The 27,330-nt window shown below is 43.5% G+C and overlaps 1 protein-coding gene across 4 annotated transcripts; it reads right to left on the reverse strand.

Annotated features, from left to right (window-relative positions):
* Positions 1–5,478: 5,478 nt before the first annotated feature.
* NDP (norrin cystine knot growth factor NDP) lies at positions 5,479–25,009 on the reverse strand. 4 transcript variants are annotated; one of them, XM_032100972.1, is made up of 4 exons: positions 24,665–25,009; positions 14,405–14,465; positions 13,389–13,735; positions 5,479–6,520 (listed from the first exon to the last, which is right to left on the reverse strand). In XM_032100972.1, the coding sequence occupies exons 3-4, from the start codon at positions 13,605–13,607 to the stop codon at positions 6,293–6,295; spliced, it is 447 nt and encodes a 148-aa protein (XP_031956863.1). In that variant the 5' UTR covers positions 13,608–13,735; positions 14,405–14,465; positions 24,665–25,009; the 3' UTR covers positions 5,479–6,292. The 4 variants fall into 4 exon arrangements, with proteins under 4 accessions (XP_031956863.1, XP_031956862.1, XP_031956861.1 ...); XM_032100971.1 differs by having other exon boundaries at positions 13,389–13,743; XM_032100970.1 differs by lacking the exon at positions 24,665–25,009 and adding an exon at positions 23,586–23,898.
* Between the last annotated feature and the right edge of the window lie 2,321 nt (positions 25,010–27,330).

A 27,330-nucleotide genomic window follows, 5' to 3' on the forward strand; every position in this document is an offset into this window, starting at 1 on the left:
TGGGCACCAAGTATTGTTTCACTTCAGGAGAATGATGAGTGATTCAGACCACCTCCTTGCTAAATTTTGACCATCTTGCAAACAGTGGTGAAACATAGCTGCTTTCTAACAGCAGTGGAGAGGGTCTAGCAGAAGTCTTTATCCTTCTCCAGTCTTTCAGAAATGGTAGAGGGCTGTGAGGCTGAAAAGAGATGTCTGTGAAATAGAGCCTCGTTTTGTGCGTGGATGTACATATACGCAGGAATATGACACAAAGCTCAAGAGTTACTACTTCTAATAATATCATACTGCATCTTGGTAAAGCTATGGGGCTCATGGCCCTTTTGAGTGTTTGAGTTCTGCAAAAGCATTTTTAAGTCATTTTCAAAGAACAAAGCAAATGTCATTGCAAAGTGAGCATGTTATTTCAAAACTTTACATGCTTTACACGTGTTTTCCATCTATTGGGGTAAGTTCTTGAAATCTAATTTCTAATTCACTCAGACACCTACCTGGGACATTTTCAGCCTCACAGTTTTAGACAAAAGTCTCTGACCACCAGAGGTTGTCTCTGCCTTTCCTACACGGACTTCCTGGGAATGTGCATCTGCAGAAAACTCAGCAAACTCAAGTGCAAAGAGCAGCTTAATATCTCTGCCAATGCTGAGAGCGTGCTTAGCTCTCTCAGACTGCACTGCATTTACTGACAATGGCTCTGAGGATTTTACCACGTCACTTATGCACAGCTTCTGTGGGAAAGCATGGTCACCCAAGGCAATGGGGACTCATCCCAGATCCTCCTCTACTCATATGAGGGGTTTTGATTCCCACCTCTTACAGTGTTGGTGACTGATGATTTCAGGGTAGAGGATTCAGCTCCGAAAATTATTTTGGAGGCAGAACTAGATCCAACAAGTCAGAGGCTCTAGTGCTTAGGGTAGGGAGTTGGGGGAGGTGAATGCTGGCACACAACTTACTGCAGCTCCCCAGATTAATCTTTTTAATACAGTGGTTGACTACAGTACAAAATATCAGTGCAAACCTCCATTATTTTTTATGTCTGAAAAGCCTCAAAAGAATGGAAAATTATCAAGTCTTGAGACCCATGTAGAGCTTGGAATACCAATTGTGCATCTGAATGAAAACAGCTGTAACTCATGATTTGCTCTTTAATTCTTTCAAGAATAAAAGATCAGGTTAATATATGTAGATTAGCTGGGAATATGATTAGTTTTTTTTAATATTTCATGGGATGCACTGCTGGTTAACATCTAAAGGAAGTATTAATTCTGATTCAGACAAATGATAAATATCCTTTTGTATTTTCATACATGTTTTTGATTCCTCGACCTTTTCTGAATGGCCTATTAGGGGAAAAAAAAAAAGGCATAACAAACCACTTTGATATATCATTCTTGGTGTAAGCCAAACAAGATTACTTATTCTCCTTAATGAACTCTGAATTTTTTTATCTTGATATACATAAAGCATATTTTTTGTATTATAGAACCACCAGGAACCATTTTCAGTGCTTTCACCTGCTTACTAACATAGTTTGCAGTTCATTGGTGATTGTCCTCTGTCTTTTAAACGATAAATAGAGGTTGTGACCCTTTGCTTGCAAAATAAAAGGGATAGACTCACAATTTGGATTTCCAATCAGCTTATTTGTACATACATTTGCAACACAGCAAACTTCACTGGGCTGCTCATTTCCAATGCACTTTTGCAAGGGTATCAGTCTCCCTACCTGTTACCTATAATGTAATCTATTTTAGAAGGCTGTCAGCTCCTTGCCTTTCAAATAATTACAGTCAAAGAAAGCAAGACACATCCTCCCTCTCCCCTTCCTTACAACGCCTTTTTTAAGGTCATTTGGATTTTTCAAAAATATTTATGGCCCAAGTCAGAGGAAAAATGCTTTGCTAAGTAGAACTGTGTTTTGTAGGGGGTTTAATCCTATGTCAGGCAATTTCTGTAAGAAGCTACTGTCTTTAAACAAGTAGGTCTAGGCACTGAGAAAACACTCACCCACAGGAGGGAGCTCAGGGGCTTCTCTTTCCTCACATCACAGACTAAGGACTGAGATTAGACACACAGAGCAGCAGAGCATGGGACTACTCCTATGGGACAGTAACCTCTCCTCTTTTATTTCCCTCCTCCTTCACAAAATCATTCTGCCTGCGAGTCACACAGTCCTGCCTGAGCTTCAGGGCTTCATGGTAGGTCTGGAAGGACTTGGCAAACAGGTTTCAAGAAAGGCTCACATGAAAGCCCAGCACAGGCTGTGGTGTACCATGGATGTCAGTGAATTTTGCCTGTCCTTTACTGCTTGAGGCCTGTGACAGTAACTTACAAAAGCCCTGATAAAGGCCACTGGGAGATAGCCAGGCTCAGGAACTCTTGGTAAAAGTTCTTCAAGGTCAGCAGGCAAGGTGAGGTGTTGTCAGGGGGGATATCTCCAAGCAAGCAGTGCATGATTCCATTTAATGATTCTTATAAACGTTGAACCAGCAAAGTGGCTTTGAAGCTGGGAGCAAAATAATTAAAATTTGCTCTTTTGTTCTGGCAAATCACAGATTATTTCTGATAGGCACAAACTGTGGGGGAATTGTAAGACTTTTCCTACAAATAAAGGGTACCACCGAAGCTCTGGTGTTTGCCTCTGGTCTCCATGTGTGGGAAAATGACTGGAGGTAAAAAGACTATGGCACAGATTTTATGAGGGAAAATACAGCTCCTTCTCCCTGGACAGAACATGGTCAGCATGCCCAAATTCCCACACAGTCTAAGGGGGACTAAACAGAGGGTGGAGTGGAGTGGAGTGGAGTGGAGAGGGGTGGGGTGGGGTGGAGTGGAGTGGAGTAAGGATGCTACAGCCAGGCTCTGTTGAAACCCTTGCAGAGGAGGTAACTTGGTGGTACTTTCTTGGTGGTACAGCATCTGAAAACTGAGGCAGATAAAGATGTCCTGCTGTTGAACCAGCAGCTGTGGTGAAACCCCTCTCCTTGGGTAAGAATCGTACTCTGTGTGCATTGAATGATCTTGAGCTGGCTTTTATTGGGGATTAGAGCTTGTTAGGATATTGCTTTGAATTAATATGTTGTTTGAATAGTCTTTACCGTCAGATACGATCACCTGCAATCCTTGAACCTTAACCTGTCACCATTTTATTAATAGAATATTATTCCATAAACTGTTATTGTGAGTCCTTGAAGGGTGCTGGCGGTCGCTGATAGTGGGTGAAAGTGTGGAGACCTAGAAGGGGGTTTCTCTGGTATGTGACCCTGAAAGAGTGAGTCAAACCACCCTCTGACACAGCAGAACAGTTCAGGGTCCCCATAATATGACACTGACAGACTGGTTGGGCTCAAAATATGGATTTATAACTGACTTTGGGGCATTTGGTTCTGAAGAATAGCTCCTCCTTTTCTTAAATATTAATATAAAGATTGTCTGACAAAGCCAAAAGGAGAATTTGAAAGCTTGATTCATTGTTTAATATCAAGTTGTGGCTATTTATAACTAGTTTTTGTTGTCATTGATAATTTCTGTTATACTCCTTCCATGCATTTTATTCAACTCCACAGTTCAGTTAGATAATATTGGATTCACCTCAACATTTATGTCTAGCAACAGCCTTTGAGGTCACAGGGTGATGATTTCATCAGAGGAACCGAGCAAAAGTGGAAGGAATATAGGGGGGTGAGAGGGAAAAAAAGCTTTTCTTGAAACAGAAATATCTTCTGTGAGGCCAGTTTGAGCAATTACAGCTCTGGCTCTGTGTTGGAGAGGGGGGTGTGGGTACGAACACCAGCCAAGCGCTGCTCTCACTACAGATATTTTCTTTTTTTGCTAAATTGGCTCAGGCATGGTCTCTGCTGAACCCCACTGTCTCTTCTTACCTGAGGACCACAATCAGGGCCATGATGTTCTGCCAGGTCCCATCCAACCATTTTAGCCACTTGCAGCACCCAGATTTTGTGTCACAGCAACCCCCCCCCCCCCCCCGCTCTTTTGCACTGGCAAAGGAGACCAGTGGCAGCACGACCCGGGGGGAGGTGATGCTGGATATAGCAATTATCCCTCAAACATTCCCATTCCTTAGATAGCTGCATAGTGCTGCTGGTGTGCAGCAGTGTCTATACCCACGCTTGGAGGTCACACATATTTTGCTCTATAGTTATTTGGCTATCAAAGGTATTGCTGACGTTTTGAATAAGGACTGGAATTTGCTATATATAATTAACAGTAGGGGGTGGTGCTCTTTTGGATAATGGGATCTTTAGATGCTGGAGGTTGAAAGAGAGTGAAAAAGGGATGCACATATGATCTTTCATATAAAGTAGTCTGGTGATAATGCCCAGCTCACGCTCCCTGTGCTGGCCCTTTGATGTTCAGACCATGCATCAGACGTGAAAGGAATGACTGACAGTCCTGGGATAACACATGGTGCCTAATGAGCTCACTGGGGCTCATCACACCCAGTTCTGACATTTCAATCTGAGCCACTCAGCTTCTGGGGGTTGGGTTCACCCTTTTTTTTTTGCCCACAGCTCTGTGTCATTGAAAAATGACCATCTCCAAGTCACCTTCAGAAGACAGAGACAGTTCTTCCCATGTATCACAAACCTCTCTAACTGGTGTCCGTGGTCATATCTGTCCCCCATGGCTTTCCACTTCTTACTGCCATCCTACTCCAGGGTTTGGCTTGCAAGGCCAGTGTCTGTCACCTCTGCCTTCACACCCCATACGCATTCATCATGAGGCAAAGGAATTCGGCTTTGCCTGAGCAGCCACAGTAACTCCTGTTGCTGTGCTCTGTCAGACCTTGGGGATTCCCTGTCACACACAGCAGTGTGCATCCTCCAGCTGCTGTGGATAGCATCTGCTGCAGATGAACTGGGTGGAGTTGAACAGATGGGCTGAACTCTGTTCTTGGAAAGGACTTTCCCTCCTTACCATGGGACCCTGCCAGACATTGCTGTGCATGGGAGGCAATCCTGTCTATCCCAGACAATAACTGTGGGATTGTGCTCATGGGTGCTACTGACCCTGAATTCTTACACAGAAAAGATGCTCTCAACACTCTCATGACTCCTACCAAAACGATGGCTCAGCCAGGTTTCTGTGAACAGCACAGACATGCTGCGAGCTGACTGCATATACTGCCATTTAATAAGATAAGAATTGTAATATGAGAGAAGAACACTTACGTTGTTTCCTTGCAGTCACAAGAGACTGTGAGTGAACCTTCCTAAAACCTCATGTTAATGGAGGAGGGACAGAGTTTCTCAGCAAATACCAAACACCATGCGCAAACTTTGGATCTCCTGTTGCTTTGAGATTTAGGATTTGGGGATTGCCTGTCTTTAAAAAGCAAAATGGTATTTGCTCAATGGCCTAAGAGCTATACATGAAAATAAGTCCTAGGTTTAGTCATCATTCTGGTGGCTCTGGTTCTGTACATCAACAGGTCTACTCAAGTTAAGAAATTACTCCATTTAGTATGTGGCATTTTAATATTTGATGAGTTTTTAGCTTTTGAATAATGGCTTTTGTGACAGACATGGTGTGTCACACTTACAGGCTTTTAGAAGGGAATAGTGAGCCTCATGACTTTTCCCTTCCCAAGAGTTTCTCAGCCACTGAACTCTGATGACACAGGGTTCAAAGAATTGTTTCAGCTAGGCTGGGTATTCCAAGCATGGCATTTCATATCCAGTTCACTTTTCAATGGTTTATTTGTAATTTCTGCTAAACCACAGTTAAAGTTATCCAACATTTGGCCACTAGGTCAGTAACAGATGACCCTTGCCAACAGCACAGTTTGCTTTGAAGGCCAGTATAACTAGAAAACTGAGAATAAATTGATAGGTTAAGAGGTTGTCTGTGGGAACTGATGCCCATCCTCTGTCCAAATGTCAGCTTCCAGACTGCAGTGCTGATACCTGGCTGACCTTCTTCTCTGTTCCCCTGCTGCCCACGGCCTAAAGTAAAAGCACCTCTCTGTAGTCAGAGCTGAGTCAGAAAAAGAAGAAACTCTCAAAAATATCCTTTCATAAAAAAAGAAAGGCTTCTTAAAAACAAGTCCTCATGCTTTTGCCTTTGTCACAGCCCACACTGTGGTACCAGCACCCTCCAGCAACCCAGGATATTTTGTACTTCTGCTCTCAGATTCAATCCAGCCTGGTTAGTCCTGTCCTCGCTGCAATTGTGTGCTTGGAGCACGGGCCTGACCTAGGATTGTTTCTTGGGAGTCTTCCCCAACAGCAGCACCCCCTCGTCCCCCGTCTGCTGTGCCCCTTGGTCCCTAGGAGTTGCACTCCTCGCAGTGGCAGGAGAGGATGTAGCGGTAGGTGGCCGTGAGCCGCATGCCCCCCGAGCACCGCAGCCTCATGGCCTTCAGCTTGGAGGTCTGGGGCCGGCAGCAGTGGCAGGTGGAGCGGAAGGGCTGCTTCAGGACGGTGCTGAAGGAAACCATCGGCTCCGAGCGCGAGGTCTGGCTGCAGCGGCCTTCACAGCGAGCCAGCAGCACCATCTGTGAAAGAAAACACTCGGGTTAGGGAAAGTGTCCCCAGCACACAGCTGACACCAGCAGGTGGGAGCCTCCTTCCAGCCTGGCTGGGGTTTTGTCACTGCATCCCAGCCCCACACCGTGCTTTGCCCCTGCGCTGTGTCTGAGAGAGTGGAGGAGATAATGTGGGCAGGAGGAAAAGCAAGGCTCCTCCTGAAGTCCCTGGCACTGACACCAGCAAGGACTGCAGGACCTGGACTGACCTCAGGGCCCCAAATGATCACAGCCACCCCTGCTTTCCAGACACTGTGACCACAACTGCGAGTTGCTGACCCCAGATTTGTAGCAGCCAAGCCCTTAAATCATCAGCCAGACTGATACTTTGATTGGGTATTTACCAGTGTTTTGAGTATATACACCAGCGATCAGCAGAACTGGTTCTCAGGGACAGCAAAATGTCCAAGTTCTTAGATATTATGAGCATGCAAAGCAGAAATATAAAGAAGTATGTTTCTAGCTCAGCCCTTTGATAAAGATCACCTTGAACATGTATTTGCAATTATATGTGTATCTATATATATCATTGCATCAGTTGTATCTATATAACATGCACTGCATAGCATAAGGCAGTAAAAATGTAAGAAGAGTTGAATAGGTTGCCAAACATGAGGGTTGACTCATGAGATTTCCCAAAAGCAGTGCAGCTCCTTGTTTCTTCTTCTGAGTTCACCATGTGAGCTGTGACCAGAACAAGGTAACTTGCACAATGGGAGTCACTAAGGAAGGAAAGTCCATGGTCAGTCACCTATTCCCCAAAAACCCCTTGTTGAGCAGAGATGGATAGAGCATTAAGAACTACATAAATCTTGGAAAGGACCCTCTAAAGCTCAGCAAATGATGTGCTGGAAACAGCTGTTACCACCTTGATAACGGGTGTTGTAAAAGTTTGAACAGACTTATACTTTCATGGGAACGGAAATATTAAATCCATGTCAGCTAATTATCCTTAACCAACACAAACTTCAATATCAGCTTATTATATCATCTAAAGTAGGCAGTAAAACAGTTGCAAGTCTTTCCTATGACCACGGGAGAACATTACATTTTAACCATGCTGCACATATCTCATGGCTTTTTTCCAGACAATCTGAAAACAGCAAATATTTTACAGTGTTAAACCTTTTTGGGCTTTTTTCTCTACAGAAGCTCAACTGGCTGCAAATCTCTAAGTCATGCAAGCAGGTACATCGAATGTTTAATTTTCTCTTCAGTCAGAGTCATAAGGAAAGATGAGATAAAAGAGAGAGAGAATATTCCTGAAATCAAGTAGGAAATGCCAGCACTGTCTGCATCCATGGGAAAGGTTCTGATCATCCATTGTGCAGTGCTTAAAAATGACTCTTCCAAGAGCACTTACATGCTAAATGTTTTGCTTGAAAATGTATTAATGTATTGATATACTAGTGACTACACTTCCAGTCAATAGAGGTCACAAGGAAGATGTCTTCGTGAACTGATGACCTGTGCTTGGGACCATCTTGCTTCTTAGTTAAATTAAGAGATGGGTTCTTGTTGCTCTCTGACAAATTTGCCATCTTTTAAGATTTGTAGCATAAATTTATGGTATCCTTCCTGTGGTACTGCATATTCCTACATAAATTAAGTTCAGCTGTGGGAAGGAAATTTCAGTGTATGGTTGAGTCACACCCAAGCTTTAGACCTATCAGCTCTGTCAAGCCCCTTAATAGCAGTGCCTTTAGTGTATAGAGAGCATGAAAGGGACAATCACTACAGTGCTGTCACCCCATTACTCACAGATAAAGATCCACTTTTTTCCCCTTGGTAAACAAAACTCACTTCCCAGACAGGCAGCTGGTGAAGGTGTCTAATTAGATACCAGCTATGCAGGTATCTAATCCTGCCTGTATCGCAAAGGAAAGGAGCAGATTGAGACATTTAACCCAGTTAGTTTTCTTCCCAGCATCTTGACACCTCTTGTTAGGTCCCCTGCTTTGACCAGTTCACCAGACTGTGTGTTACAGGCTGTTCCCAAACATTTGGCTGAATCACAGAGTTAACTGGGTTGGAAAAGACCTTTGAGATCATCACCTATAAATTTTGGAGGTGAAGAGCAATCCATCAGCACCTGACAACTCTTTAAAGGCTTCAAAGACAACAGAGCTGAACTCTCCTCTGGAGTGGTACAGGGGGATGTGCAACAGCCAGAAATTCCTTTTTGGGAGGTTCAGAGTCCCTAAAGTCCCTTCCAACCAATCATTTCTATGATTTCAGCCCAAATGTGACAGCACACATTGCTGTATGTTGGGGCTGACTTCTGGCGGTTGATGCTTCTGGAGCTGGAAAAATCAGTCACTTTCTGGTACTGTTACCCTAAGAATTTTTATGGCACACATCTGCTCCTGTATCTGCAGGTACTTTCAGAAATGCCAATAAAACTAAAACAAGCCCTCAAGAAACTGTCAGGACTAGAGAAGAGTTGTCCAGAGTAATTATGGGGTAGAATTATCTGATGTGCCAATATGTCTGTCTGAATATATTTCTCATAAACAGCTGGCTTCCTTATGCAAACCCAGCCAATATTTAGTCAATGTGCCAGTGTATTTATAATTTATAATTTACAATTTATAAATTCTAAGCCTTGTCTTTAAAGACTTGCTTTAGTCTGAGGAGGCTCTAATTTTAATCTGCAATTTTTCTGGCTACTTAGTTTTTCATAAGATTAAGGTCAGTATTTATATAATGTAGAATCACACAGTGTTGGTTTTATACCTTGTTTTTGGATGACAGTGTAAACTCTTACAAATGGCACAAACCCAAGGTTATCAAGTTGAACTTTTAGGCTAAAAAAAAATATCAAATTTTCCGTTTTCATAGCTTTCTAACTTTCTGGGCTATGAAGGTTTTGTCCTAACCAAAATTTTCCTTCCTCTTCATAAATCCAGAACAGCACCAGTGGATTTTGACAGGTGTGCAAAAGAGCTGGAAATAGCATGTACTTTGAAAGCTTTGCTTTGCCTTTTAATCAATTGCACCAGCTGCTTATTGCTTTGTGTACTATAGTGCAATAGAGATTATCACCTAAATAACTAGTAATGCCATGATGGCATAGCACAATAATGCAGTGGGTGTGTATATATAGTAAAAACATGTGGGTATTTTATAACCTGACACCTCTTGGCCCCCCTTGAGCCCTGCACATGTGAGTTTGTGCATGTCACCTTGCAGGGCTGGATCCAGAAGCACACTGTCCTACCACAAGGGAACCACATGGGTCTATGAGCAGCTAGGGAAGAATATTATTGTCATTATCATTATCACTATCATTATCAGTATTATTTAAAGTCAACTGTCTCATAGGTACAAAAGAGAGCAACCTGAATCTGAGGCAATATTTGACTCTGATCATTTGAGCTGTATTCTGGAAATCCAGAAGCTGTGAACTGGTTTTTGTAGTCCTTTTTCTTCACCTTCAGCAACAAGCTGAAGCCTGAAAGCAGATGGGCTGAGATGCCTGAGAACAGATTTTCACACAGTTCCTGTGGCCTGGCTGCAAGCAGACATTACTGAAAATCTCCTGAGCTACCTCGGGAGTAAATGTCTTCAAACATCTGCTGAATTTTTCTTCATCTGCTCCATGTCTCTCTGGGCTGGATTCTTGAGTGCGAGGCTGTCAGTGGTAGCACACTTCTGGCACATCTGGACGAAGCACTTGTGACAGCCAAAATTGGAATTTCGGAGTCTCTGGCAGCAGTGAGAGAACCCAGCACATCGATGGAGATCGATGGGTCTCCATGACAGAGGTCAGGGTAAATCCAATATAGTCAGGAAAGGTAATACCTCATGAACTGCTACAAACATTTCCTTGAAGACAAAGGAAAACACTGTTTTTCTGGAATAAATGGCCTTCTTCCACCTCTCTTTTGTGTCTCTTTTGTATGTTTTGTTACTATAATGGACTATGTTTCCAAAGGATTTGGAAAACTGTTTTCATCGTCTGCCTGAGGCCACAAGCAAAAGGGATTTTAATGATTAAATTATATTGGCTGGATGTTTACCAGAACTGCTTCCCATGTGGGTACAATTGGCAGCCTCCACAGAGAAGCACATAATGGTGGACATAATCCTTTTTCAGCCAGGACAGACAGCAAACATAATATGTCTTGCAATTTCTGAAGCCATTTTTAACTTCTGTAACTCTACGCTGCACCCAAAGGGAAAACATATGGAGTGAGAAAGGATATCTCAGTGAAACCAGTCTATCAACCCAAAAAAGGGCAAAGTCTCTGCTTGCCACTGTCAGTCCAGGCTTCCACAGTGGAAACTTGGTGGAAACAAGAGGTACCACAATTCCCACAGCTACTCCCCAGAACTTTCCATTTTTTGTCTTGGTTACATTTTATCACTATATATATATATAAACAGACATTGCATCTAGTTTCCATTAGCATGTCTAATATTCCTCTGTGTTTACATGCTAGATCCAGAACAGAAGCCATATGTCTACCAGGATGATTCAGATCCCCAAGACCTTAAAACAAAGCAAACAAACAAAAAAAAAGCTTGAATTAAGAAAGTTTTCTAGGAAATTATTTCACTTCGTATGGAAACTGTTTTCATTTTCCATTTCATGAGAAAGTCCATACAAATCACTGTACTGTTATAAAAGTGTTCTTGAAACCATTGTGGAATTTGGGAAGCCAAAAGATGTGATAATATTTTCAAACATGATTTCCATTAAAAGCTTGATTTAAAAAGAATCACTGACTTTTGTAGCCAGAATTGAGAATGTTTATGTCAACAACTTTTCCCTCAAAGCTCAGTTTTGAAATTATATGTTTTTCATTACGATGAAATCTAACCAAAATGTCCTCATTTCCATCAGCCCCACTCCTAAAGGCCTGATTGCTTTTTTGCTTTTCTATGTCATTGGGGATGATTAAAAAAGTGAATTATTGATGGGTTCTTTTCCTTCCTTCCTTCTGAATTCCTTCCTTCCTTCTGAATTCCTTCCTTCCTTCCTTCCTTCCTTCCTTCCTTCCTTCCTTCCTTCCTTCCTTCCTTCCTTCCAAATTCCTTCCTTCCTTCCTTCCTCCTTTCCTCCCTCCCTCCCTCCCTTCCTTCCTTCCGAATTCCTTCTGAATTCCTTCTGAATTCCTTCCTTCCTCCCTCCCTCCCTCCCTTCCTCCCTTCCTCCCTCCCTCCCTGGTCTAACAGGTGATCAGAAACATGAAGAGAGGGGAGGACTGGTAGCACACAGATACCAGTAAGCAAAAGCCATCCACACCACCCACACACCTACATTTTGTCACCTTTGCCTCTCGCTAGAGTCAACTGTGACAAAATCAATAGTGCACAAAGAGATGCACATCTGCAGTTCTCTCTGATAATGCCAGATATCTCCCACATGGTAAGAAAGTCTAGTCTAGGCTACAGGCAAATCAAAAGGCCTCTCCTGAATCTCAAATAATGTATGATTTTACTGTTTGGATTCAGAAGAAGTAGGGCAAAAGTCTCTGGGCTCCCACTGCTGTGAATCAGGCATGGTTGTGCAAAGCCAGGCAGACAGCTCTGCTGAGAGAACAGTGTAAGGCAGCCCAGAGCAGAGCAGGGCTCCCTGTGTGCAATTCTGAGGCTGTCAGCTCCTCTCTGTTGAGCAGGCACAGGACAAGCCCGGCTGTCCCAGTGCACAGCAGCTGTCCTGGTGCACAGAGCACCGAGTGGGTCTTACTTGCTGTGGACACTTCTCTTTGTGCTTTATTTTAGGTTTTATGACCTGCAGCTACCTGTGGCATTCCCTCACCCCTGCACTGATTATGGGAAGCAAGGAACTCGTTCTGCACACGAAGGCATCTGGGGGTGTCTGCAGCCAGTGCTACATCCATCTCAACTCTGTAAGTCCTCTCTCCTTGTAAATGAATGCTCCCAGGATCCCTGCTGCTGGGGTTTGCCATCAGGCAGGCACCCCTCTTGTCATAAACCCTGTCACACTCCGGCCTCCCATCACTCTCTTACCCAACACAGGGCTGGCAAAGGCACTGGTGCTGGCAGCTGTTCCCTTTCCTTAATCCAGGGATGTGAGCGCCTGAGGCAAAGCTGCTTCCCATGGGACAGAGGGATGGCCCCCTCATCTGAATGTACAGACTGTATTAACTCAGACCGAACAAATTAGGACAAGACAAAAGAGACCAGTAAGGATTTTCCCATTGTTTCTCCCAATTCTTTTTCTCCACATAATGAAATAAATGTCTGTAGGCTACATGCACAGGCTGCTAAACCATTTTGACACAAAACTTTTCAGGCTTGAAATCCCAAAGGAAAGTCAATCTTGTATTTCTATCTACTCCTAAGCCCTACAGTTACCATCCAAGTGTCATTCTGCATGAAAAAAAAGGCTTCGAAAAGGGAGTGGGCAGGGAGAAAATAAACAATGTTCTTCACAACCTTGTTTAATTACCATTTTAGAGTTTGGTTCTTTATCTCAGTACTTCACTTATGGTAGCTATGAATTTACATGCTCCAGATTAAACACCCACTTGAAGGATGGGTGACTGGGGTGATCTAAACTCCCAAACTAGCCCATCTCCTTGGGACCATCAGCTGAGATCCCAAATGGGGTCCTTTGAAACTTTTAATTTACTGCATGTAAATTTTACCATCATCATGCATTTCTCCTTTTGAAAAGGTGAGAGTCAAGAGCCTTTATCTCCAGTCCCAGTTCTTATGTACACACAAGATGTCTCCACATCTGCATCCCCCTGCAGCTCGATTTTGGTGGATAAGAACTTAAGCAGAGAAAATCACCCAGAATGGCTCTTTTGAACAACTCTTCCCTCGCAGCATTGTGCTGTGAGGAGGTGAGGGGAGGCCTTACCTTGGAGCTGCACTTGTAGAGAGGGTGGCTGATGGAGTCGACGTAGTGGTGCCTCATACAGCGGCTGGGGTCGGAGTCGATCAGGAAGGAGCCGTCTGTTTTACTGTCCGTGTCTCCCATCATCACCAGCAGCGAGAGCATGGAAATCGAAGCCGCGAGTACATGATTTCCCATTGTCGAGGAACTTCTCGCTGGTAACAGCAGAGGGAGGTAGAGCATTAAAAACCCACCAAATTCTGGAAGCCAGTTCCTTTCCAGGATGGTGAGAAGTCTGGTTTAAGTGTCTGAGCTGTCATTCTTCTTCTCAGGTTGGAGTCTGCCGAAATTGTAATCCATCAAAGAAACTCCTGCCCAGCTGGAATAAAAGCAATGTAAATCACAATCCTGAGCAAAAAGACCTCTGGAGAAAATAGATATAAATAATATTAAGACACTCAGGACCTTTCCTAGCCAAAATACATGCTCTGAGTGAGCATCATTCCCAGAGTAGGTAGGGAATATGGCATTAAGGAAGGAGATGTCAAGGCCTTGTTACTTTTAGCACTGTTCTATCATTTCAGGGAGAACCTTTTGACTTTTAGCATCACAAGTGGTGCAGTGCCATTCTTTTCCACTTGGTGATGACCCTAATGTGTTCCCCTCAAAACTGGTGATTAGTAATACATCAGAAATTTCTGCAATTCGAAAGGACTCTGTATCCACTCAAAGTGCCAAAGAGGGGCAAAGCTTGGCTGCCTTCCATGTTACAGATGGGAATTTCTGGCCTAGATAGCACATGGAAAGGCTAGAGGCAGGCTGAGCTGTGGCTCTAGAGGCTGCCTGTCTCTGGTGTGCTGCAGGGACAAGGAACAGGATGGAGGGATGCTGAAGGTCCAAGCCCAGGCATGAAGAAAGTGGACCCCCAGAGAACTTGCTGAGCACCAACCTGCACTGCATGAGGAAATACCTGGGCCTCTGGCTGCCCTGCCCTCTGAGTACCAAACTCCCATGCACACACATGGACAGGCTTTACTTACTTACTTGTCAGGCAGCACTTGCTCAGTGTCAGCCTCTTCCCCACTAATTAAAGAGCAGCACCTGAAAAATAAATTTATTATTCCATAATATCCAAGGAATAAGTTTGTTTAGGTGGAGACATATGGCTATCTACCCAGGCATCTGGGTTTCTGGTTCATGTTGGAGATCAGAAGATTCCCTAGGGAAAAGGCAAAGGACAGCCCTTGAAACGCTGCCCAGAGCTTTGTGCCAGCAGGGGAAGGAGAATATCTCCCTCAGCTGCTTCTTCACAGTCCCTTGATCCTTCTCACAAAGCCCTTAGTCCCAACTGGGTGATTAATTTCGCTTTTACTACAAACAGATATAACTTGAAAGAGCTGTGAATTATCCATCTAAACACAGCCCGATGAAGGATAGTCAAAGGATACTCATCAGTACAGTTAAAAGTGCAAAGATTTTCTGAAGAAACTTAGGATAAAACAGTTCCCTGCTCACAAAGAAATGCTCCGGCAGAGCCTCTTGAGTATTTAAAGAGCGGATGTGTGCCTTTATTGCCTTATACAAGCCTCTTTCAAAACTGTTTTCTGGTTTGCTGGCAGTCCTCTAAACCGACTGATACTCATCTCCCAAACAGCCTCCCCACCAGAGTGCTTGATGATTTGTGTTCTGCTTTGTAGCCTCCTCCAGCACTTCTGTGAGAGGAGTGCCTAGCAGCGACAAACACTTCCAGAGTTCATCCAAGTTGGGATGGTGCTGATGTGACATCCGAAGTCTCATGCTGGGAAGAAATGTTATTAGGGATGCTCTGTGTGTTAGAGAGACAAAGATGCTCTGTGTATTAGACATTGTTGTTGTTCTTGCTTCAGGCTATTATCCATGTGCTTAAGTAGGAGAGGAAAAATTATGTGACTGTGGATTTAAATGACAATATATTTTTTTCCCAGAGTCTGACATATGACCTGGTATATTTTCCTCAGCAAATGGGGTATTAAAAACATACTTTGCAATTTATGCATAAAAAACATATGCTTTTGCAATATAGAGAACTTAAACAAACAACATTAAACACTTAGGATCTCAGATATATTTACGCACAGCCTCATTCATGTCAATAAATATCCCTCCAAACATTTTAGCAACATAGGAGAGAAATCTCTCGGTCATGGGAGCAGGGACACACTCCCTCCCTGAAGTGAACTCTGCTACTCCAGTTCATGCAGATGATGCCCAAGGATTAGCTAACAGGAGGAGGGATGCACTATTTTTTTCTCCATGTTTAACCTTTTACCTACATTCCTATTCTTTTTTATAAAGAGGCTGACCAAAACATGCTGCTTGGCAAGGTCTCCCTCCAACATAGTTTATCATTATTACACACCCAGTAATTCCCTCTCCGTCCAAATAAATTTACTTGATATTAGACGGTCTCATTTCATGTGATATTACACCCAGGGATCCCCATTTCCCATTCTCTCTGTCCCACTGTTAATTCTGTGCTTCTATATCTTTCCCTGGTTTTGATCAGTATGATTTAATACAGTGAGAGAAATCTGAAGTCCTGGCTCAGTTTTCAAAGGCTTATCTCCTTAGTTTTCTTCAGGAAATAATTGGATGACACAGAGTCTGCCTCATGAAAACACTCTGAGAAAGCTGGAAAGACACAGGGAAAAGTGTGAGAAAAGGAATATGGCTGTACCTTCTTCAGGATAAGCACAGTACAAAAAGTATTAACACTTACATAGTCTTTAAAAATTGCCCTGACACTCTACTAACAAAGAAATGTAGCAGGCTTTGGTAACAATACTTTGAAAGAAGTAAAAAGTATCACATATTTATAAGAAAAAAGAGAGAAAACCACTGTGAATGTGATCCATCTCCTGTGAAATAGCTGGTTACTGTTCTTTGCAGACACACTGGCAAAATGTGTAGGTGTATCTCCTGACACACCTATGGGAAGTGTGCACCAACGTTTTTCAAGCACATATATGATATATAATATATATGGCAGAAAAAGTCTTAGAGGGACATTTAAACACATAGAAGTTAGGGTGTAGATTTTTAATTCTGTAAGAAAAAAGTCAAAATATTTTCACTTAGGTACATCACCATGATGAGGTATGTTGCCGTGACATTTTCCATTTCCAGCTGTTGTTGTGCAATGGCATTTCACTTGAACTTAGCATTCTATTTTTTTTTAAGTTAAAAATTCCATTCCTTTTGAAATGCTGTCTGAAATTAAAAATAATTATATAATTATAGCACATGCTATCAGGATTGGCATAAGTAGTTTCCAGTCTATACTTCTGTCCAAAAAACAGAAGCAAATACAATTGTGATCATCAATCATCATTACAATGACATTTTGTTTCATTTGGAAAACACACTTTTTTATTAAAATCAACAATTCCACAGAGAAATTTTGTTATTCTACTTCATCTGGTTTTTCCTCACTTTCTTTTCACGTAAAATCTGTGGTAGACAGCTCACCTGCCAAGCTAACAAAAAGGAAGCCTAAACCCTCCCTCTTTATGGCATCCTGTGAAGAAAAAAATGCAAAGGTGACTTCATATCCTCAGGCTGAAAATTTGCTACAGAAATATATGGCCTAACAGTGGATGAAAATCACTAGTTCACGTTTTTCAGAATTCACTGAGATATAGGAGGTTTTGTTAGCTACAGGCTTAGTGCCCTTTCCATGTAACTAACTTTCAGGATTTCATACAGACATAACATACTAAAACTTGTTACAGCTGTTACCTAAAACTGCTACAGCTGTTAACCTAAAAACTTCAGGGAAAAATAGAAGACATCCCAAAGAAAAACCATATTAACATACAGTCTAAGACTGTTCTACATGTGGACATATGGGCAGAGGTGGGGTTGGTTTTCCAACTCCACGTTCTTATTGACCGCTTTCTGAATAATGGAGATTTCTTATCATAGTTTTAATATCATTTAGAGAGTGGTGAAGATTAAAGTTTTGTTTTGCTTTAAGGACAGAAGAACATTCCATCATCTGGAATTATTTAGCCAGTCACTTTGTGAGAACATAAACAGAAATTCCCTTTTTGCTATGTATCTTGGAAAAAATAAGGAGCTGAGCAGTTCCCCAAAGGTCTATTGGATCTGCTCAGCTTTTACCCTGGAAGGTAGGAAGGGAGCAGTGGACAAGCTCATTTATGGTGTACTTCTAGTTAGTTGTTCCCTGAGCCCCCTGTGTTAGCCATGCACGTATGCTCAGCTTGGCCTTCATTTGCTGTGCATTTTCTGTGTTTGAGACTCCTGCTTGAAGATGAGGGCACAGTTTAAGTCACTCAATGCTTTTTATGTTTTGGAGGCTGCCAAAATCCTGTTAAAGTAGTGGTGTGTGTACATAACTTAAGCCTGGCCTTGCATGCTGTGCATATTTAGTAAACACAATTACTTGGATCCTACCATGTGGCTCCCTCATTCTGAATTTTATGTAAACAGAAGAGTTGCAAGACTACTCAGTTTCTCCAAACTCCAGACCTAAAAAAGTGTCACTAACCATGTATGTGTATATATATGGACATATGTGTAAATTCACTGTTGCTGTTCTAACAAAAAAAAAAAAAGCCACAAAGTTCTTCATGAGACCAAAATGGATTTCTGAAGAACTTTATCAAATTTGGAAAAGTTTAGATTTTCCAGGAAGATAAAGATTTGGGGGCTTCACTCTCCAAGATCTGGATTGGAGTGGAAACAACTGTGATGGGCAAATCATTCAGTCAGGCTCCACCAGGGTTTGTTCCGCAGGGTGAAATTCTCTACCGCCATGACAAGGGCAGCATGGTCTGTTCCCAAAGATCCTTTGGCACCCACAGCACTCAGGTGGCTTCCAGACCATGCAGCCATCCACACCATGCCTGGGAACAGCTTGGGAAGCACTGGGAGCTGTGGGACTGAATTGCACCAGTGACAACCTGAGCCATTCCAGAGGACAGTTCATCAAGTAGGAGAGACAACCTGAGATGAGATGCTGTGTCTGAGCCTGCTTTCTGTAGAACCACCTCAGAGTCTTTGTCAGTTCCAGTGTATCTTTTAGCTCTGTAAATAAATGCAATCATCTTCTTATCTAGCTGTTTTACTGTGGCCATTTCTTTTACAGCAGTGAAGGAGCTGGCCTCCTGTATATGCTGTCAAAAATCCTCACTCCACTCTGCAGCTGCCTGTCAAAACACCTGACAGAGCCACTGTGTGGCCATGTGGCAGCCAGGCAGCAGCAGGTGAACACAAGCAACCCCAGTTGTTTGAGAAATGCCTCCACACAGCATTTGAACAGGTTTCTTCCCATCCTGAGGCAGGGCAACTACCAAACCAAATATTTTGAGTGAGACCCTTACAGGTCTAAATAAGTGAATGGTTCCCCCAAGGTCTCATTATGCTAAAGAGGGTTTGCTTGACTGACATCCAGCTGTGATGGAGCTTGTCCCCTTCCATGCCAAGGGAATGTCTTCATCCGTGGTACAGGAGCTCCATCCACCCATTACACAGCAGGGCAGTGTGTGCCAGCAAGGAGGGTACACAAACAACACACACCCCTGGCCAGAGCTGGCAGCAGCTGGTGGGGAAGAGGAGAGAGGAAGGAAAAAGGCAGTAAGAAGGAAAACAGGCTCAAAAGAAGGAAATTTAGGCCTCTTCATCTGGTAATCCATGGTAGAGAAGCCCATCTTCTGGTCCTACGAAGGCTGTGCTGTCCTACTGTGTGACTGCCAGTGACTGCAGGCATCATCCCTCCAAACCCGAGAAGATAAAAGAGATGCTGCCTCTGAGCAGTCAGAAATGGCAAACCCACTGTTTACCAATACGGTAAATGAGAGAAACTCCTGCAAACCATTTTTTGCTGTGAGACTGCCTGAAGTTTTTTAATATTTCAGGAGAGGAATACCTGTGACTGTAAGCAGACTGAAAAAGAAAACATAGGAAGACCATGGCATGTGAAGCATAAGAAGCAACACAGCAATTGCAGCAAACATAATGGAAGCACCCTGGGAGCCTCAGCACTCATGGGATGAGCATAAACAGGACTGATTCCCCGGGCTTATTTAAGGCCCCAAAATTGTTCCTGCCGTGGTGACCTGGTGCGTGAGGTGGAACAAATCCAGCTGAATGGCACTTGAGCTGTCTGAACTTCCCTCTGCTTTTGAAGTTCCCAAGAATATTTCCAGCCCTTCAGGTAGTAGGAGAGGGGGAGCAGGAGGTGCCTTCCTGCTCGGTGGTTGAAATAACAAACTCCAGTGGGTACTGCAGGCTGGCATCCCGCCAGCAGACAGGCACAGGCCAACACGGAGAAAAGGGTTTAATACACTCGCACAGAATAACTGCTGGGGGACAAAAGAGTGCTTGTATTTTTATTCTTTCCTTTTCCTGCTTCCAGGGAGCTTTAAATAGATTGATTAGGGGCATGCATGGGATATCTCTCTAATGAGGGAGTAGAGCCATTTAATAGCAAGGTGATGCCAGGCTTGGATTCTTTTTTTATTCTTGTATGTCTCACTGAATATCAGAGTAGTCATGGTCTTGAGTCTCAGACAGCAGAGGAATACAATTTTCCACTTGGTCATCCATCCAGAGGGTGCTGGATGGGATTACTCCTCGATAAAGCACCAGGTGCAGAGCTGAGCAGTCTAGGGCTGCCCATCCCTCTCAGGAGGCAAAGCAGGAAGGGTGGCTGCTGGCTACAGTGCAAATGTTCCCAGCCAAGCATTAGCTATAGGATTTGCTTCAGTAATTACCTCTACTTCAGTCTTATGACCCAACATGAGGCAAAATTACTCTTGGCCAAATTACAAGTTGCTGAGAGGTCTAGGGCATTCAGGCATGTGTCCTCTACCTGTTGGAGTGTGTTACAAGCAGGTGGGCAGTTTTTGTTCCCTGTCTTTTGCATATTTTCCAGAGAACTCAAAGGCCTGTAGTTACCAACAGATGCAGGAGTAGGAATGGGTCTTTCTATTCTTTAACACTAAGCAAACACATCCCTGCTGCTAGGACCAGCAGAGAGTGTTATGCATGCCGGAGACAGCACATGATTGAAGGGGATGTTCCCTCTCTTCTGACCCCAGGGGCAAAATCCTTTCCTCTTTTATACACAGGCAACATTCAGACCACCATCCATATACCTTATCCTCTGATAATTAGGGAACCTAAATATTTGGCCCATGGTAACAATTCTATGTCTTCTAACAAGCGGAGCAGCGTTCCCCTAGGTCCCACTCCCTTTCAGCCGTGCTGCTATGACAGCAATGTGATTGTCACTGCCATGGTATGCTTAACCTTTGCCAAACCAGAGCTGAGGCATTAACTCAGATCCTCAACCCACATGTCTTAAAGGGCAACATAACCTGTGCTGCCTCAGCCCGACACAGTCTGCAGCTCAGTAATAACAGGCACGAAAATGTGACAAGTGAGAGCGGTAACAATGATTGATGCAACTAGAAAAATAACAAAGAGAAGCTGAAAAATAGTAATGGGGAGGAGGAATTCCTGGGACCAGTGTCTCCATGGCACCAGCAGCCCCCTACTCTCACACCAGAAGAGAGGCTACACTCTCCTGTAGTAGAGGGGATCTTGATGCCACACAATGAAATTCCAGCAAACAGGACAAGGACTGATGGTGTCTGGAAGTGGTAGTGCCACTGCTACCCGGATAATAGTCTGAATTAGATTATGTGAGAAAAGGAGGAATATATAGACGACCAGCTGCTCAATGGCTTACTACAACCTTGCTTTTATTGTTCTGCTAAGTTAGAGGTGGGGCATCAGAGGGATTCCTAACATACCACTACTGAGAAATTTTAATATGTTCCACACTGACACATATAAAAAGGAAATAACAGCTGATCACAGCCAGCAGAGACTGCAACATCTCTTCATATGCATGCACAGAAGTGTGGTCAAAGTGGGGTGCTCTTGGCTGGGGCACCTGAGCTAACCTGACCCAACTAAACCTTTCTCCTGCCACTGAGTTCAGTTTCAGCAAAAGGACCGTCAAGTGTGAAGTCAGGCAGCAGAAAAAGAGGTGATCTGGACATGGCTGTTCACCCCATCCCAAGATACCAGGACATGGAGAAGGGCAGGGGAGCTGAGAGGCAGAACACCTAACACTGATGAAAAGAAACACGTGTTTACACAACCGACAATGATCCGGTGGAACAAGATATCGCAGAGGGCAAGAGTTTAGCTGGGCACAGCAAAAGGACCTGTTGTGTATGGGGGGGTTACAGCCACTAGGGTTTAATTTCTAAAGAGTTTTTGGAAGGGTTATAAACCCTCAGGTCTCTGAGAGTTCAGTGGATGGGGTTAGGGAAAATCCTTTGCCCCAGCAAGTTACCCCATAGCTGCAGCCACAGGGTCTGTGACTTTCTTTGATGTGGCCTCTTCCAGCCATGCTCCAAGAGGTGGATTGCTCAAATAACAGGGGGCTGTGGCACAGTCTCATGTAGCAAAACTTTTCTAAAACTCACAGGGACAATTCCCTCCTCATACTCAGAAGGACATTAGAGACAGAGGAATTTGTAATACTTGTAATACAACTATCAAATATTTATAATTGTAATTACAGTAATCATTGCGGGGGTGCAGAGAATTTTGTTTTCCTTCGGTTAAACAAATAATCCACCAGACAAGTTGCAAAAATGACTGTCTCAGTGGTTTCATGCAAGCTTTCACCACAGATAGTCAATTCTCTTCAAGTGCCAAGGACAACCTTGAGCACTTCCTAGTGCATCTGAGAGCAGACAAGCCAGGAAGGGAACAAAGTCAGCCTCAGGAGAAATGGGGAATGAAGCCAACCACAGGAGGACTCCCTGTCAAATAAGTCACAGCAGGCATCAGTGTGAGCTGCCAAGGAGGTGGCTTATTTCCCTCCCACCCGGGCAAGAGAGACTGCAGTCCTGGCAAGGCAAGAAGCCAAGAACATGAAAATGCTGTCACAAACCTCAAAGGTGCGTAAGGGACAGTTCCAGTGGGGCAGATGGCTTTTGTGGGAAACAGCCATGCCTAAGGAGCTACCTGGGGTACTGCTACTGCAAACTCTACCCAAGACTGTCCATAACAAATATCCTGCTCTGCAAAGGCCAGTCTTCAGCATGCATTAATCTGACTGCACAGACCCAGGAAACCTACATGGGACACCTTCAGGTAGAGAAATGAGCCTGTAACTAATCATCAGCAGCCCCTAATTATACCCTGTCCCTAAATCAAATTGCATTTTATTTTGTTAGCTTGAAATACCTATTCCTTCCACATTTGTTTTTAACTGGAAAGTCTTAAAGCATTGTTTTATAATACAAAATAAGATTTCATTAGCAGCAAGGGCATATCAATGTATATATAAGTCACATTGGGAACCCCTGATTCAAGCTGGTAAGTAATTACTCACCAAAGAGTTCTGTTTAGGTCCAGGAAATTATTCATGTGTATAACTACTCACATATATGAGTAAGGTCCCACAGCATGAAAAAAAGTGAGCATCATTAGTAATTTAAAAGGAAGGGGGAAAAAATAAAAGGTAAATGTCCCAAATGTAGCTATTATATTCTTTTGAGGAGGGACAAATAATAGCACCATGATTATTACAGCCACATTTACTGACCCCACCAGGCAGCTGGGCTGCTTCTATTAGAAAATAACTTTGCAATAAAGTACTGATTTGAAGTGAGTTTTTCCCCACTGCTGGTTTTAAATAATCATTTGCCTTCAAGTGAGTTTGTCCTAATTCTGGTTTTAGAAAACCTTTTGCCAGTCCTTTTTCAACAGGCAGAGTTCCCACCTCTCAGCCACTGTTACAAAGCTTTAGGACCTGTAAGTAACATGTAGCATATAGGAAACATATTTTTCGTCTCTAAAGAACTGCAGAAACCTTAAGAAGTTACTTGCCATGCCATCTCTCCCAGGCAGAAACAAACAAGATGTGTTATGGGGAGGCTATAAGAGAAATTTCAATGAACTGCAGTGTAGGGTAGGAAATCTGCCTGGCAGTGCCACAAGAGTCAGTGCTCACACAGACACACACACATCTTGCAAATTCAGATTTGTCACAAGAAAATTGCCCCCCTCAGCACACACCTTGTGTGACACTGCAGCAGTAGCTAACCCTGTGCTGAGACTGGTCCTCTTTGTTACCCTGTTCTTTCCTGCTGGACCCATTCAATCGAACTTTCATAGGATGAATTCACTCACCTGAGTCCCCGCAGGGAGCCGGGGCTCTCCTCCTCAGCCGCGCTCTCTCGGGGCAGTGTCCGCTCCCGAGCCTCGCTGTGACACTACACTGACACTTGGCCACCGGGCTCACCGCAGGGAAATTCTTCTTTCGTCCCACAGAAACAGAGAACAGTCATGCTCGTGCCTCTGGCGCTGACACACAGGGAAACGATCTGCCGGGAACGGAGGAGAGCCTCCCTCTCCTTCAGCGGGCGGTCTGGGGTCGCGCAGCATCCTCCCGTGTTCGCTCCGGGCGGCACAGCCACGCCGCGCTGCGTGTCACGCCGGCCACCTACCAAATATACCCCGGGCGCTACAGCAAAGCACCGGGGCTTTCCTCGCAGCTCACAGCCAATAAAGAGTGCATGCTAAATCTGTCCTAATCCACAACCAGTGCTGTCCGGTCCATTGGAAAGCCTGGCGGAAGTTTGGATGAATAATAGTGTGCGAATTATGAGTGCTCCCGCGAAGCGTGAGACACAAAGCTAGAAATAAATATTGCTTTTTTTTTTTTTTTAAATAAACATTAGAAACTGGTGTTTCAAATTATTCTGAGCATTCCAGCAGATGACTGGCAAGGGAACAGCAGGCGTAAGTTGTGATAAAAGTAAACAGCCCAACTTTGAAGTAGCAGGCTTGCCGGTGCTCATAGAGCCCCATCGTAGTGGGACAAAGAGGGTGCTGCCGATATGAGCGCTCTCTCGGTGAATTCAGGGCAGAGTCCAGCATGTCCATTCACTCCAGAGCCACACAGCTAGGACCAGCACAGAGCTGCAGACTGGAGCTCAGCGTGCTCACAAGAGTAGGTGTTTAACCAAGGTGCTCAAAAGCACCCTGGGCTACCTATTTGACCACATACAGGCAACCTTCAGACAGGAGATAAGGACACAATGATAAGGAGACACAGGGACTAGAGCTGTGTTGATTCAATTTAAGCACAGTTTAATTTAAAAAACAGTACAAGGAGAACATATCTTTGTCAGATAAAGAGATTAAGCACTCAGCTTAAGTCCACATAACACTCAAAATCTGTAGGAATCTCTTATTTGCATGCTTACCTCTGGAAAATGCACCAGTCCTTCCTTTCCTCGAACTCTTTGTAGAGCTAAGAAGAGGTCCTGTTACTTCCAAATGCTTTTGTTCTTCTGTCCCTCTGTCACATGGCTTGCCTTTTATATTTGCAACACACAAAAGTTAGGGCTGTTGTTTAAGAGAGAGAGGGAGAGCGAGGGAGAGAGGGGGAATGTCAAATGGAAAAGTGCCATTGCAGTCATATATCAATCAGGGCAGCAGCAGCAGCAGCAGCTCGCTGGCAAATGGGAATTCCACAGAAATGTGAAGCTCTTGTTATCTGAGAAATCACAAAACACCACCAGCCAAGCTCCCCTCTGCAGGGACTTCTTATTATTGGCGAGCCAGGAAATAGAAGGAAATGTAGGCGCTTTTTTGATTGCTGTTATTGTTTCAGATCTGGAGATAAGGACGCCGTGCCATGTGTAAGGCAGTGGAATATAAATCCTGAATCAAATTCCTTCCTGAACAAATGCACCATGTGCAAGATAAAGCAAACCACTGAGAAGCAAGATAATGGAGCTAAGTAAAGAATATTACAGTAATGATTTAAAGAATTTGATAACTGTTTGCACTCGGAAAATATCTACAGAAAAGCTACCTGCTCCCTGGATTACTCATTAATCTCCTTTTTTTTTCTGACCAGTTTTTCTTAGGCTTTTTTAACTGTGATTGATCTCAGGTATCCTCAATTCAAGCTGTGCTGCTTGACTACAATTGGTCGGCTGAGTCATCTGACATTCCCTGCCTCTCCAGTTGGGTAAGCAGGCGAGCATTTTCTGTATAAATATATGTCTGCAAATCTGCAATTTCCCTGCTTCAGACAACCTGTCCTGAAATTCTGAAGTTTCTGTCAAATAAACTCAGAAGTTTGGTCAGAGAAGAAAGCATTGTCTTTCTACTTTACACACCTTTGTCTGAAGAATGCCAAGTTTGAAAGTAGTTATCCTTAAAATCTTTTATAAAATGTTGTGATTTTATGCAAAAAAAAAGAAAAAATTCCCTGAGGGGCTGAAGGCAGACTCCATCCACTGGGAAACCCCACTTGCAACAAGCACATCACAGCTCTGGATGCACCGAACTCTCTTCTCTGCAGAGGAGGGTGTTTCACTTCCCTGTGGAGTGCCCCCTAGTCATCCTGCAGGATTATGGGAAGCACAGACCTAAGCTGGTTAATTAAAAAATAGGCAACATAGCTGGCCATTCACAAGATGGATCTGTTCAGAGGCACTGGCCAGCAGATGGACAGGGTTCTGTGTTGATTGTGTTTGAACTCTAAAGGAAAGTTGGTATTTGATGGATGATGTTATTAACTAAATATCTTATGTGGTATAAGATCAAAGAACAGGTGGGAATTATGCCTTAAAAATAGAATATTTTAAAAGGGGAATGGCTTTTAGATGAGTAAGCATCATGGAAACAATAAAGGAGACTTTCTTTGGCTTGCTTTGCTGCACAGCCAGGTTTGACTGGCGGGATAAACAAACGACCCACTTAGGACTGAAATTCTTAGGATGTGAGTTTTGCTGCACATTTTTCCCTTCATATTCAGTGTTTACATTGTTTTTCCCCTTATGTCAACCTTGTGTTTCTCTCCCTGACCAAGTGTGTCCCAGCTCTCTGTTTGCTCACAGATGCCACCGTGGTCACCCAAGGTGGGTGGTGGCAAAGCTCAGCAGCAGCTTCGCCTCGCTGCAACCACAGACTGAGACTGCTGCTCTGGCACTGCACTCACTTTAAACAGAGAGATCACACACAGCAATCTTTTTTAATTTAGCCAACACCCTCCTTTAAAATGAAGGCTATTGGCCCTTTGGTCATTGTACTGCTGTGTTGTCTGTCTTTTTCCACTGGCAAGAAAGTGATTTACATACTCCATTTCCTTGCACCAAGAACCTATCACGTGCAAGACAAAGTAGCTCCTGGATGAAAACCTCCAGGAGACAGCGGATATCCTACTCATGGTCCTCACCATGAAAATGATGCGTTAGGTTTGTTTTACTGGCACTGCTTAGGTTTTTTATCTTTGTGTCATCTGCAGGTGACAATATCTGTATTAATTTTTTGTTGGGTGCTAAGCATACTCAACAATTATCAATAATTCCTCAAACAGTGGTATTTTTGAGATGTAGTGCTCAGCAATTTGCTACCACAACATAAATTCCTAGTACAGGAAAATCAGCAAAAGGGATTTTCAATATTTTTATCTTCAGCTTCCAGGCTCTGTTTGGCAGCCAGTGGAAGTTAATCAGCAATTAATTGACTGCACAGCCTGGTGACTTATAAACTGACACTCTCATTTGTGGCCTTCTGAATGAACTTGCACATGATCACAAGCACAAAAGTAGAAATATCTAATGTAGCCTCCCCCCACCTCAAGAACACTGTGGCCCATAACTTTTTCATAGCTGTTCATAAATCTTTAGCCTCTCTCAAACGCTCTGACTTAATCCCACCCATAAAACCAGACATTTTGAAGAAACAAAAGCAGAAAGTACAGGAGCTCGGAGCTCAGTTTTCAAAGACCACTAGACATCTGAGATGACCCCAGATACAAGATAATATTTACAGAAGTCTAAGGTGTTCTTCTGCCATCAGTTCTGACCTGAGTTCCCTTCAAAAGAAGTTTATCTCACTTACAAGTACTTGCCTG

The sequence above is a fragment of the Corvus moneduloides genome, chromosome 2 (assembly GCF_009650955.1).
Source record: "Corvus moneduloides isolate bCorMon1 chromosome 2, bCorMon1.pri, whole genome shotgun sequence".
In the NCBI taxonomy this organism is placed as follows: Eukaryota; Metazoa; Chordata; class Aves; order Passeriformes; family Corvidae; genus Corvus; species Corvus moneduloides.

Excerpts from the sequence above, each read along its gene's own strand:
- NDP (XM_032100972.1), bottom strand. The coding sequence starts at position 13,607 with ATGCTCTACCTCCCTCTGCTGTTACCAGCGAGAAGTTCCTCGACAATG. Across the intron at positions 6,521-13,388 it reads TCTACAAGTGCAGCTCCAAG|ATGGTGCTGCTGGCTCGCTG; the intron begins GTAAGGCCTCCC and ends TTTCTTTCACAG.